This window comes from Grus americana, chromosome 1 (assembly GCF_028858705.1).
Source record: "Grus americana isolate bGruAme1 chromosome 1, bGruAme1.mat, whole genome shotgun sequence".
Lineage (NCBI taxonomy): Eukaryota > Metazoa > Chordata > Aves > Gruiformes > Gruidae > Grus > Grus americana.
The window spans coordinates 15,978,803-15,992,668 of record NC_072852.1 but is presented as its reverse complement, the minus strand read 5'-3'; the positions used below and the strand labels follow the sequence as shown (position 1 = coordinate 15,992,668).

The following is a 13,866-nucleotide window of genomic DNA, read 5'->3' as shown; positions in this document are numbered from 1 at the left end:
TATAAGAATTAATCCATGTCTCGTATTAGATGGTGTTATATTGAATTGTGAGCTTTCATTTGTGGGTGAATCACTATTCAGGACATATTCCAACAATGAGATTTGTCTGACAGTTCCAGGGAAACGTATCTAGTCCTCCTGTCTAAATGTCGAATATTGTGAACTTTGGATGGAAGTATGAAATGTAATAAGCTCACAAATTGTCAAGAACAGTAGTGAAATGACACTTTGGGAAAGGTTTTCTGTAAATAACGGGTGTAAGTAATGTGAAAGATTATGTTTTCCCCACTTCTTTTTGAGATATGTGAATTAATTGTATTATACTGGTACCTTGAAGACATGGTGTTACTGTCATTGAAAAACTTGTATCTATGCTATTTAAATGAGAGAACCCAAAAATATGAATTCAATATTTGGCACATTAAAGGAATTCATTAATAGGTATTTAAATAGTATATGTGGGAGGCTATTATATGCTAAAATAATTTAAGAATAATTACTATTTCACTGTACAGTAATAAAAGCTAAAGATGGCTGTAGGTCTAACTTAAAAATAATCAGAAGTCAGCTAAGGTTTTGTAATTATCTTTTTTTTCTGATGGAAAGATCAGAAGAGCTTTGTTAAAACAGTCATTAGGAAGCTACTTATATTGGTCAGAGAATACTTAGAAATGTCTAGCTGATAAGTCACCTAAAAGAGCATTTAAACATTTAAAAAATGAATTAAAAATCTAGAGGAGGAAGTTGCATTAAAAAATAACTTCATGAAACATTTTCTTCATTCTCATGTTGTCTTTTGCTGGTTAGATCGTGACTCACATAACAAATGTGTGATTTTTATTTTTTTTTTAAAGAGATACTGGCTAAACTCCAGAAAAAATCATCCAAGCATAAAAGGCTGGTTTTTAGAGTACTATGGACTTCATTTTATCTTTCTGGGAAAGAGGTTAAAAGACTTCTTTAGATCTGACTTGTAATGGTGCTAACAGGTGCAAAAAGAGCAAGATTGCACAATCCTTACAGTATTTTGTTATAGTGCGCTCTAAGTTATTTCATACCAAATTAAATTCTATGATTCAGAAATAGATTTGATTAAATGTATGTTGATACAGTAAAGGCTTTGGAATTTTGCAATTTTGGAACAACTCTAATGAGAGTTGGACAATGTAAAGCTCATTTATAACCTTCTGCAGGGTAGAACTATTCTAATCTCAATTAACGCCTGGACTTGATACCAAAAAAAGACAGATGGCAATTAAATAAGTTGATTATATTTTTTTATGTGTAGATGAATATCACCCTATCATGTTGGACCCATCTTACATGTCCTGGGGATGGATGCCTGCTCTTCACCTCTGGAGGTGCAGTCTCAGTAGCTGGTTGGGACCAACAGCTATTGGGATGACATATAAAATATGATTAATCATTCAGTCATTATTTTGGCAAGCATGAAAAATTCAGTAAGCTGTTACAGTCAGAGGTATCAGGATCAACACACATTGTCCTTGAAATCCTCTGCAGACTTGGGTAGTCTGGATAAACCTGAGTCTGAAAAAATGTCAAATACAAGGGGTGTAATTTTTTGAAGTTGAGAAATGATTCTGAGTGCTTCAGGTTTAGGATTCTCTGAGATTCCTTAAAGGAACTGGTTTTAGGTGCTTTCTGATAGCAGTTGTTTTAAAGCATCTCATTATTTAAGGACCATGAACCATTACTCACTTTTGATTATTTTATACAGTGCTTTTCTTCTCAGATGATTCAAAGACTTAGAGATAAATCCTGTCTTTTCTGGTACAGAAAGACCATTTGCTGTTTTCCTTCCATTTCTTCTGCTTTTGAAAATACTAAGGAAGAAAAGGAAAAAAAAAAAAAAAAACAAACCAGAAATACCCCCGAGGGAATGGTTCGATGATTGCTGATGTTCTAGCATGAATAGCATGAGTGTGCTGTGCAGTCTTGGTTCTTGGTCAAGGACTTAACAGTTCCTTCAAAATTTTCTTCCCAAAATGATGATTGTGTTTTCTATAAGATTCTGAATGCCTTCACCATAAAGCTTCTTTTCTATATTCCTAGAATACAAAATTTTCATTTTTCTGAGGAAGCTATATATGTATGTATTTTCTGGAAGCTACGAGAATGTCCTAAGGGTGCAATATAAATGCTTTTATGCACATTTTAAGTTATTGCCTGAACTCACAGCTTATTTCTTTCTTCATATCTTGAAATATTTCATCTTCTTTGAAAAATTAGATATCATTCTAAGAACATAAATTCTTATTTATGATTTATGCTTAAATTTTTGTTGATTTTTTTAAAGCAGAACATTAATTTTAATTTACCGTCATCTGTTGAGGACCTTATTTGCCCCGACACATTCATTCAAATCCTACACTTCAAACCTCTAAATTATGTCTCTTCTTTTTGCAAGTTGCCCTTTGAGTAGCTAATATATGAGGTGGCATAGCTAGTGGAGTTCAGAATGTTGTGTATTTTTCTGCTAAATGGTGTCATATTTTTACAAAAAGTAGCAAACTGATTCTAGTAAACTTTTGTGTTTCTTGGGAGGAAAGAGATTGTGAAATGCTTCTTCTGCCATATGGAAAACATTAAACCTAAGAGTAAATCATCCCAATTATTTGTAGCTCATGGGAGAAATCCCAGGGCCAAGCCCTATTGACTCAAACTCTGTAAATGGATTCTGCGCTTTATAATAAGTTGTTATGATCAGGCAGGAGGCCAAGTACCAGATGGATTGATTGCTTTCTGCCAGAGGTATGGCCACATCAGCTGCCTCTATTAGGAGTGTATTTATTCTTGAAAATGTCAGCTTGACAATTGGAGTTCAATTTGTGCTATCAAAACACATTAGTCTCGTGATCCTAGAGTTAGATCAAATGCTTTGTCGAGAGGCACTACTTCCGTCCTGTTTTGATTTAATATTTTCTCTGTACTCCTTCTGAATTATGATGCTGTTTCCTGCTCTTTGGAGAGTGGGTTTGCTGAGGCTGTTTTAGAGTAGAGAAATCAAATAAATGGAGTTTTCCAAAACTGTCAATAAGGATGCACACAAGATCTTAGTTACTTAGTGTGAAACTGAGCTTTTTCACAAAATGTTCAGTCTGTGAAGGGAATGGTAGCAAACCAGCTTGCGAATCAGTGTCTCTTCTGAGCTGCCACCTGTTGAAAGCAGGGAAGTTAGTCACTTTGAAACACTAAACAAATTACAGGAAAAGATGTATCAATAGTCTGAGCTTTTCTACAAGAAAAAAACAAACTCAGTTAGCATTTTTTTATAACCCAAGGGAGAACTGATGATTTGATTTATGTCCTAATCTAAATTCTACTTTCATTGCTTCATGGTGAAAACAAGAATTTAAACCCAAAGCAGTCTTATCATAGCACATGTCTCAGCATGTGAGATCAAATCCATGCTGTCAAATTACATGTCTGTTCTTAGGTATTAAACATAGAAAAGCGTAAAATCCAGAACACTTGATCTAGTTATTTCTAAGGCTTATTTCAAAGGCGAGTCTACGCAAAGGGGTGCAAATACATTTACAGGGTGAAAATTCATCTGATGTGAATATGCTAACAGTATAGCTACCTGTATATGTCTGCAGTACTGCTTTAGATTCCATTTATAGTTAGTAGAGGGAAACGGATGCGTACAGGGTGCGTTTACTCTGTCCCTAAAGCAGGGTCTCTAAAATAGGTTAAATGAATTACTCAATAGAAGTGCTTATTTCTCTACTTGGTAGTTGCCTGCGTGTGGTCAGGTGAATCATTCCTGAAAATTTCTACGTTGTGCAACTTACTGACCTGATAGAAGGCACCTGCAATCTCTGCAGGTGAAGCAGTGTAACCACATCAGTGTCCTGAAGGATACAAACTAAAAGAGACTGTTTTCCAGAAGGACTTCTGAATTTGGTGAGAGCACAGTGCCAGTTGTGGCTTATAGGGTCTCGACCATGTCAGGCTAAAGCAAGTCATATGGCATGGCCAGTCATATGGCCTTCAGTCAACTTGTTCCTCTTTGTGACACATTTTTTTGCGTATCAGCTCCTGCAGGTGTCCTTTTTGGTTCAAAAAACTACCAGGTCTGCTACGTAGCCCTCAGAGTCTGTTGAATTAGATTTTAAAAAAAAAAAAAAAAAAAAAAGTCTTCTAGCCAGCTTCTTCCAGCTAGTCAGCTACTGGATTGAACCTGCAAATTTCAACCTCTGACCTTAGAGAATGTCCTCATATATGTGCCAGAAAGGCGGTACCTCCATGTTTCTCTCTCATTTTAGTCTAACAGCTACCCTATGAGTTTTCTTGAAATGCTGCATGGGACAGAAGTTCATGTTCACCACAAGACACAGACAAAAGTCCTGGCTAATATTTGCTGGCGGGAGACTTCTCTTCCTCACTAGCATCTCGTGTTGGCAGTGTGCCTGTAGCTTATGTTAGCAGAGAGACGTGTCACCATTGCAGAATTGCCACTTGCTGGGGAGCGGGGTGCCTGTGCTTTGCTAGTGCCCATGAAATTGCTGTAGATAGTAGACAGGCTTTGAGGTAAAAGTGGAAACGGTTTGCCCAACTGAAGTGAAGAGTGTAAGAAATCAATTGCTATACTTACAGACAGATACAGAAAAGTGGAACAGTTACAGTCCTTGTTGTTACTGTTCATTCAGGTCTGGCTTCAGCATGGTTTCTTTTCCTCTGTTTTCTTTTCAGCTAGCAGGCTCAAGCCAGACTAACTCCCAGGGTGACCGACGGTTCCCTGGAGATGGGATCTGGTCCTTCGGCTAAGCTTTGTCTGTTAGATGTGTCTTTCCCAAAATAGATTCTGATTTGGGATGAAGTCACCCCTTCTGTCCTCCCTATTTCTGCTTAGCATAAATTCATCCTCATGGCCTTCTGCATTTCTGGATAAATCTAACCAAATAAAAAGGCATCAGATTTTGTCTCTAATGCCCTCATCAAAAAGAAGGCCCTTGGACTGTGCCTTTCAGCTGAGTGGATGTGGCTAGGCTTCACACTTATTTGACCTGACCTATTTACACATTGCAGTCCCCAGCGGGCAGATAACAGAGGGAGAGTTACATTGCCACTGTGCTTTAAATGCATGAGCTGTGTCCAGCACAGAACTTCAAAAGTACTTGCTATATAAATGAGTGATGAACATGAATCATTGATAAAAACAGGTATGATGGAAAATAAATTGAGGGATGGTTTGTGTCTAAAGTGAATGGGCCATAAGCATAATTTGTTGGAACTGGGGAGACACAATGATGGCATCTTCCTACCTGGATGCATGATTGCACAGTGGATATTAGAAGTGTCAAGAATTCGGTCTGAGTCATTGGAATATCGGAATAGTGATAAACTACCTGAAATGCAGATATATGCCAGTGGGGAAGTGTACACACATGAACCTGTTGGACAGAGCTCAGTGCAGAACCTTCGTGCCTCAAGGCAAGGTCATAGAAATCATTGTGGTGACAGCAAGAGATGGGAACGACCACCTGAAACTTCTGCTGTAGATGGTACGGTACACCTACCCATGTAGGTGCCACATGTTCCCATGATGGTACAGCACACCTACCCATGTAGGTGCCACATGTTCCCATGTCACACCTCCAGGAGAAGCAGTCCCAGGGAACCCTGGGCTGCCCAGTTCCTACTGCTAGTTTCAAGAGTCGAGTTTTCCAAGCCTTGTTGTTTTAGACCAGTGATTTTATTTTAAGGTACACAAGGGATCAACACGTCTAGTTGTCAAAGTTCAAACTGATTAATTTAAGGGAATATAATATGGTAAACAATTTTAAAAAGATTGGTTGCTTTTAAGGCACTTTTTGACTTTATCTGTGAAGCAGTTGTGCGCTATTGCTGACTGCAAGCATTGCTTGTTCCTGCAGAAGGGTTATGTTTGTACTTGTTATTGGTTTTACGTATCAGTTAAGCTTTTCTACCAGCAGAAGAGACACAGTCTAATGATTCAATAATGTTTAAGAAAAAGAAATTGTGCAACCTTTACAGTAGACTCTGAGGAACTGAAATTGAAGTGACTAGGATGTAAAATTTTACTGTCTTCATGGTGTCTTTTATGTTTAATAGTAAATGTGCAGAAAAAACAACTGAGTTGAATAGTCTGTGCGGTGCTTAAAAAAACGTGTGAAAAAAAGTTTATTGTTGTCTGGGAGGGTGGTCAGCAGGATGGACGGGGTGTTTCTCTGCACAGCTGTTTTGTTATTAATCTGTGAAGCTGTGAGAAGCAGAGTGCTTAAAACCAGTCAGGTCTGTCAAAAGGAAATATCAGGAAGGAAACAGAAATGTATGCAGCTCACATGGCTGTTCTCATCAGGAAGGCAGGAAGATGCTGAGATGATAGATTTGTCAGCTAGTCTAAAGATGTGTTCCGATGTCAAATAAATTAAGATACGTTGGAAAAGATTTTTCCCTCTGCAGAGGCCTCAGAAAACTCTTTACACTGAAATAATCCCTAAATTTGAAGAAAGGGGAATGAACTGATATTGTCACTTCAGTGCTGTGAATAAATTTGTGTTCCTGTGCGCTTGCAAGAACTTGTCTAAAACTTCATTATTAGCAGTGCTGGCAAATAGTGGATAACTCTGCTTGCGTGATATCTGTGTTTATCCTGAGTGGAAGCTATGGGAAGTACAGGAATAGTCTTTCACTAGTAAAGATTCACTTTTTCCCACAACTTAAAAATTTTCAGGTTATGTTTGTTCCTTTTGTTCTTAAACAATTGTTACTGTGTTTTCAGTTTTACTTTAAGAGCTTTCTGTAGCACCTACAACTGTTTAAAGACACACTTCATAAAAGTCTCTTGATGACTTGTTCAATGAGTTGAATATATTTTCACTGAAAGACTTTTGGAGCTAGGCATCTTCAGGAGTTTCCTGGAGGATAATTTTGTATCCTGAAATATAGATAACTAGTCAGATAATTATATCTCAGTAAAGTCTTCTATAAATAGCTATTCTTGCTGTAATATTTAGACATACTTCTTCTAGAATTCACATAGCCTTTTGTCAGTTCTTTGTATTTCTGCAGCTTTCAGTGCACAAGAAGATTTCCATTTGTTTCCCAATTAGAATTTATTTTCTTTTAAATTCTAAACATATGCTGTGGTATCCTTATGGGGCTGTTCTGTAGTTAATTGCTATTTATGTGTCACCCTAGAACTTTGATTTCTGTGGTAATGATAAAAAATGTACGCTTTGAGGAGTTTAAATATGAAGAAATATTTTTTTTATTTTTGCTGAAAGATTCATGCATAGAACCCTTTTTCATGACAGGACTAGGAGTTTTGGTCTTTGCAGTTCAATTTTTCTGTTCATTGCAAGCCACTAATATGTACAAATGTGTAAGCATCTGTTTGAAGAAACAGTTTTTAAGGAGAGGCTTGAGTGGTTGTCAGAAGTAAGGACTGAGGGTATACAGGAAAGCATACCCTTTACAGTTCTAGTTTATATTGCATCCTTGGGTAGGTGACTTCACCTGATTCTTAGGTTACAAAGGTGAAGTTCTGCTGGGACTAGGTGTCTCCAAGAGACCGGGGTCTGAGTGCTGTGGTTTGGGAGCTGAGACAGCTGTTTATCACGATTCCTGTTCCTGTTGTTTCAGTTTGTATTATCTGGAGATGGAAATCATATGAATCAGAGTTAAATGGAAGAACATTGGTACTGAAGACCTATAGCTTTCTGCCATGGTCTGAGTTTAGTTAACTCTAATTTTGCAGTGATGCACTGTTTAAAGAGTTGGTACCGTTTTAACAATTTCTGCAATCACTGCAGCTTTCTACTCAAGGAGATGCCAGTCAGGTGATTGGACCTCTCACAGAGGGACAGAGGAGGAACGTGGCCGTGGTGAATTCACTGTACAAACTGCACCAGTCGGTTCTGAAGGTAGGCATCCTTTGGTATTTCTCTTCTTGCCATAATGGTAACTCCTTTGCTGTATCGTATACATATTCTCCCATTAGCTGATGAGAACACTGACAAATACGGCCCCATTTTGGGTTAAGAGCTGCACCTTGCTATGCATTTGTACAAGTCTTTGAGACTTGGTTGGCCCTTGTAAGCATTGCTATGCGACAAATTGTCAATATTAGAAGAGGAGTGAACACAAGAGTATAATCACGTCTCACAGCCGTTGTTTTGTGAGCCTAAACAATTGAACTCTTTCAGGTTTTTCTTATCAACTGAGTTCTTTGTACTGGCCAGCCTGATAGCCCTTGTCTGCATCTGTCCCAGCCCAAGCTTCTCTTTCGCAGAAGACCCTCACTGCTTTCCCATGATTGTGGCCAAACTGAAAAGGGCCTCTCCGTGCATTGTTGCTGTGACCAAAGTCTGGCCTGGAAATGTTTTCGGGACTAAGCACAGTTATGGATAATTCCAATTTACTGGCTTAGTGATGCCAGTGGTTACACAGTCTCTGTAAATTAAAACAAACAGATATAGTGGTAGATGTAGTTAATTGTGTTTAACTCCTAGCCTGATTAGAAAAAAGATCATGAGTATTCCTGGCTATGGATATGTTTAAAGAATGTAAAAAAAAATGCTAAAAAGCATATAAAATTTGCTTGGATTTTGCAAACAGATGGTAGATCAACTTTTAAGTCTGCTTTCTCTGATGTATTTAGTAATGAACCTCATGTGCCTTAGTGTTGGAGGGAGATCTGATATGATTCAGTCTTTGAGTTCAGTACTTATCTGGCTTAAAAATATTATTGTATAGCATATTCATAACTGTAAGGAAATTGGTAGAATGTTCCTTCAGATCATTCCTTGACTGTCAATTCTAATATCATTGTAGCTGTACATAAACAGCTATACTATAATAGTCATAATACTGAGAAAGAACAACCATTCTTTCAAATACTTGCTATAGAGCTGCTTGTGTATTTCTCCATGAATTCTATACTTAGCAGTGGGATAATATGCCACTTATTTTTACTCTGATTCTGTTAATCCTTCAGCTAAATTTCAGTTGAACTCAACTGAATCATTTCTTTGCCAAGGCAGAAGCAGCGTCCATAGAAAATTTGAGAGCAAAGGACTGACACTGGTGCATCGGAAATTCTGTCTGTAAAACACATTTGATAGTTATCTATACCTGTGTAAACCACTCATTACCAAGGATAACTGAGTATGTTTTTAAATGAAATTAATATTATGGATTCTAATAATTTGTTGAATGTTGACTATTAACAATTACTTTAAAATTTGTAGGTCATTACCAACCAGAGCTCATTTCCAGCAGCCGCTGAGCAAACAGTCACAACTGCATTAAAGGTAATTGAATGTCCATAAGCTGCAGGGATAGGGCTGAGCTTTGCTTTCTTTGTTACACTTAGAACGGGCACTTATTTTCCCAGGTATTATTTTGTGCAGTATATAGTTAGTTAAAGGTATACAAATATTCTGAAATTTACATTTTGTTGTATCTGCAGCTACATATATGTTGCATGTGCCAAATCTCTGCTTGAGCAGCATTTGTATTCAGGAATATTCTCGTAATGGTTGGAACCCAGGTGTCAGCTGACTGTGAAAATAAATGTCTTTCTCTGCAGCATTCACACAGCAATAACTGGATCCTTCATCACGCCCTTGCCGCTCCTGACACACACATAAAATTATGATTTTTATGCTACCTGGTGCTTTTCGGGGGGGCGATGCAGCTGGCTGTGCAGCCCACTGTGGATGACAGCTATCCACATCCATCCTGCTGTGCACTAATCCGGGAGGGGTTGTGTGCAGAGGAATGAAGGGCAGCTTGTGTGTCTGGGGAATGAACAGCTGAACGAAGTGTGTGCACCAAAACATGTACGTTTACAAACCAGGAATGCCAGATTGTGGTGCACCTTTTTGAAGGAAGGCTTTACATACAAGTAGTAAACAGCCTTATTTCTGTACTTCACTGGTAAAATCAATTAAAGAGAAATGTTATCTTAGGCTTTTGTCCTTTTTAGCAGTTTTTAATGCAGAACAATAAGAAGCACTGTTGAAATGAACTGTTTGTCAAGGTATTTTTGAGGTGTCAAAATGCAAATGCTTCTAGTTGCTGTTTTCTTACTTCTGCCTTTTTCTAATTCTATTTTAGGCAGTCCATGATCTAATGGGTAGTGCTGTTCAACCGTTACTGAACTCTGTAGGAGATTCAGTAGAAGCTATTATCATCACTATGCACCAGGAAGATTTTTCTGGGTAACTAGAAATATTTTTTAAATTTACCATTGCTTTAGTAAGGCGTCCTGCATATGCATAATAGATTGTTATTGCCATGATGTCCTTGGAGCAAGAGCGCTTGTTTGTTGAGGGGAAGGTGATGCTTTATGGTCAATGAACACAGAAAGCAGAATTACACCTATCTATTGAAACAAATGAATCAGGTAGCATCTGTCTTCTTCCCTTTTTTTTTTTTTAGTTTCATATCTGTTGAGTAAAATTCATTTTAAATAGAAAAATAAAACCAAGCAGAGGCCATTTTTGTGCTTAAAAAACCCCCTTTGCTTTCAAAACTTATTTTTTGTTGACAATCTTCAGAACTGTCTTTGTTTGTGTTTCTCAAAATAAAGCATATAACCTCTGATTCAAAATTACACACAAATTTTTCTGAAGTATTATTGAGTATGAAATGGTTCAAAAAGTCTATTTTATTGAAAGCTCAGATTTAGTGTATTATGCTATTTTCCCATAGCAATTTAATTAAAATTTCCAGTATCCTTTATTTGCAAAGATCTTGACTCTTGTCTATAATTGAGACTTCCTTCCTGAGCGTTATTTTGGTTGTTATCTCTGTTCTAACATTGCTTATATCATCATCAGATGTCCCGGTTTCTATCTTGGAAATTCACTGAAAATAGTGTGTTTTCAGAGGTGTTCTAAATTTTCCTTTTGACTTTTTTTTAAAGAACAGTATTTTACCCTCTCCATCTTTCTTTTGCCACCACTAGCAAAGTACCTCTCTAGCTGGATAAACTGATTCCAGCCAAAGGCTCAGTTTTTTTCCATGGCATGTATGCTCAGGTTGCTGACTTTGGAAGAGCTCTTTTGCCTGACTGTGATTCAAAGGAAGAGAAAAGTGATTGATTTCTGTGTCCTGTAGCTTCTGTGCTGCTTCTGTGATAATTAGATTAATTTTATAATCCCAGGTTTGGAGGAATCTAGGAAACAAATTCTATACGAGAACAGTCTTGGGATAGGCTAAACTAGTAACCCTGTGACATATGCTTCTATTTTCTGATCCATTATTAGAGTTTCAAAATAACAACTGGGACATTTAAATTTTTAGGGGCTAGATTTGAGGTTTAGGCTCCAAACTGGTGGAGGCTCTGCAAGTTGGGTAGGAGTGCGGTGATTTCCTTTATCTTGTTAGGATAGGAATGGCTAATAAAGAGATATTTTTTGACTGCAGTTTCAGAGCGCGCTACACATTCTTTATTCTGAGCAGAAATGAGACTCTGTAATTCATGCCATGACTTCATGGGGTAAGGAAAAAATTAAAAAGAATCCAGTAGTTTTTGGTTGTGTTTTAAAGATGAGTTTAGCTGTCCCCATTTCTTTTTTCTTTTCTTTTCTTTTTTTTTCTTTTCAGATCATTATCCAGCTCAGGAAAACCAGATGTCCCTTGTTCTTTGTACATGAAAGAACTACAGGGTTTTATAGCAAGAGTCATGAGCGACTACTTCAGACATTTTGAGTGTTTCGACTTTGTCTTTGATAACACTGAAGCCATGGCTCAAAGAGCAATTGAACTTTTCATTCGCAATGCCAGTCTAATAAGACCCCTCGGTGAAGGTGGGAAGATGCGGCTTGCGGCGGATTTTGCACAGGTACTCGTAATACTGATTTCTGCTTTCTACTGTTACTTCACTGTGTTTGCTGAAAAGTGTCAATATTTTTGTCCCCATCAAAGCATAAACAGGCAGTCATAGAGATCAGTGCATTCCAGTTCTAAACATCCTCTCTGATGAGATACTGAATCCTGAAAATGCATCCACTAAGTAGTTGAAGATCCCTTGTCACCGTAAGGCACATTCAGGGAGGTCTGACAGCTTCCTATCAAGTTACTGTTGCATTTAAATTCAGCTGCGTCTTGACATTTCATCCCGCTTGTCTGACCTCTTCGGTACGTCCATCATTTGCCACCATTCATTCACTTCATTCTTTCTCTCTCTTCTGATGGAATGGTGTGTCACTTTCTTAATCGCTTTATATATCACAGTGCCCGCAGTGGTTAATCACTAACGCAGCTGCCTTGCAGTGTAGGAGACAAGCTAAAGAAATACTAATATCCTGTGGAAGAACTGCCCTTTCAGTAACAGAAGGGCAGTTTTCTTGTGGGATTCTCTTCGTGACCTGATTGACCTATCTGCCTCTCAGCTTTACCTAGCTCTTGTACTGGACTAAAACACATAATAAAATGCCAGAGTAATATCCACTACTTGTCTGCGTTATCTACTGTATTCAAATTTAATTCATCAATAGTAACACTCTGTGATAAACTTGCCAAAGAATACAGACATCCACTCGGTTGGTCTGGGGGTCCTGGTTACTGTTATCCAAGCAGAAAAGGGAGTTAGCACCAGCTGTCTGCATACTGAGCACTGCTTTTGGCTGGTAGGTAACCAAGGTAGGAGAGGAATCACTGCCATCTCCGCTCCTGCTTGTGGCTGCTTTGTATCTTTTGTCTGTGAATTACATACTCCTGAGTAAGTTTTTGTATTCATTACTCAAATGTAGCAAATCAGCCTTTAACCGTAGAAATTCAGGGGAAGTTTTCAATTGCTTTTAGTGAGAAGATTCTGTTCCCTTCTCTGTTTTGAAGACAATGACATAAAATTGGAAAACAAAGGAAGGAATTCCTTCCTCTGGAAGGAATATAGATAATTTTTGTAATTTATGCTGCAGTACTAACGTTGTATAAATTTGGGAAATATCTTCACCTAATTCTACAGTAAAGAGCATCTGATCTAAGCACCTATTATAATAATACCAAAAATATAACTTGTTTATCTTTTTTAAACACTTATTTTTCTCATTCTGCCATGGGCTGCCTTTTAAGTGAAAACTGAAGGTGTGTTTTCATCTGAGTGTAGGGGGATTTGCATGTCCTTCCCCACTGTGCTGAGTATAACTCCTGAATGGACAACTATGTAAAGATAAATGTTCTGATTTCTCTTCTTTTGTATTGTGGAAGAAAAAAAAACAGGTTTTGAATTCATTCTTGCCTTCTGCCTTCAACTGATGCTGCATCTGGAGATGCCTTGTGTTTTTCTCATCTTAATATTGTACCATATTTTTGGCTTGTTTAAAAGTGGGCTTAAGACAAGAACTGGCTGTGTCCAACCAGCCGCATTCAGCCGCCTCAATGCTCACTCCGTGCCTCTGAGCATCTCTGCACTGAGCTCCTTAGGGCGTCCCAGGCTGCAGAGGGGCTGTAGTGTCCAGAATGGCCTGGACTCTATGTCCTATCGCTCAGGATAACAGAAAGAGAACTGAAACATTTTGCGTATGAAGGCTGCCTTATACCCATGTTTTCTAGAGTGTGTGTGCCCCTCCAAAAAAAATGGTGGTTTTGGGGAACGTGCCCACGACACCAGCTCCTGGTAGCCCCACTGGGGAGATTGTAGCTGCTCTGACCTGGCCAGGAGTCCTGGGCACGTTTGCTGAAATGTGGCCATAATCCTGAACAGAACTCAGTTCCTTTCCATGCTGTCATTCCCGTTGCACCTGGCTTTGTCAAGGAAAAGACTTGATTCCTCCAAAGAGAAGGGCAGGTTGCTCCTGCTCTGGGGAGAGCAGGCAGCAGGTATTTAGCCAGGCTGCTGGCTTGATGGGAAGGATAAACTTTTCC

The 13,866-nt window shown here is 38.3% G+C and overlaps 1 protein-coding gene across 3 annotated transcripts in view; it reads left to right on the top strand.

The window, feature by feature from the left end:
* Positions 1-13,866, top strand: part of COG5 (component of oligomeric golgi complex 5) — a 189,512-nt gene that overhangs the window by 156,295 nt on the left and 19,351 nt on the right. For all 3 annotated transcript variants that reach the window (XM_054812742.1, XM_054812749.1, XM_054812758.1), the window contains 4 exons: positions 7,803-7,913; positions 9,240-9,302; positions 10,111-10,214; positions 11,605-11,842. In XM_054812742.1, the coding sequence (XP_054668717.1) occupies positions 7,803-7,913; positions 9,240-9,302; positions 10,111-10,214; positions 11,605-11,842 (516 nt within the window). The remainder of the gene's footprint in view (positions 1-7,802; positions 7,914-9,239; positions 9,303-10,110; positions 10,215-11,604; positions 11,843-13,866) is intronic.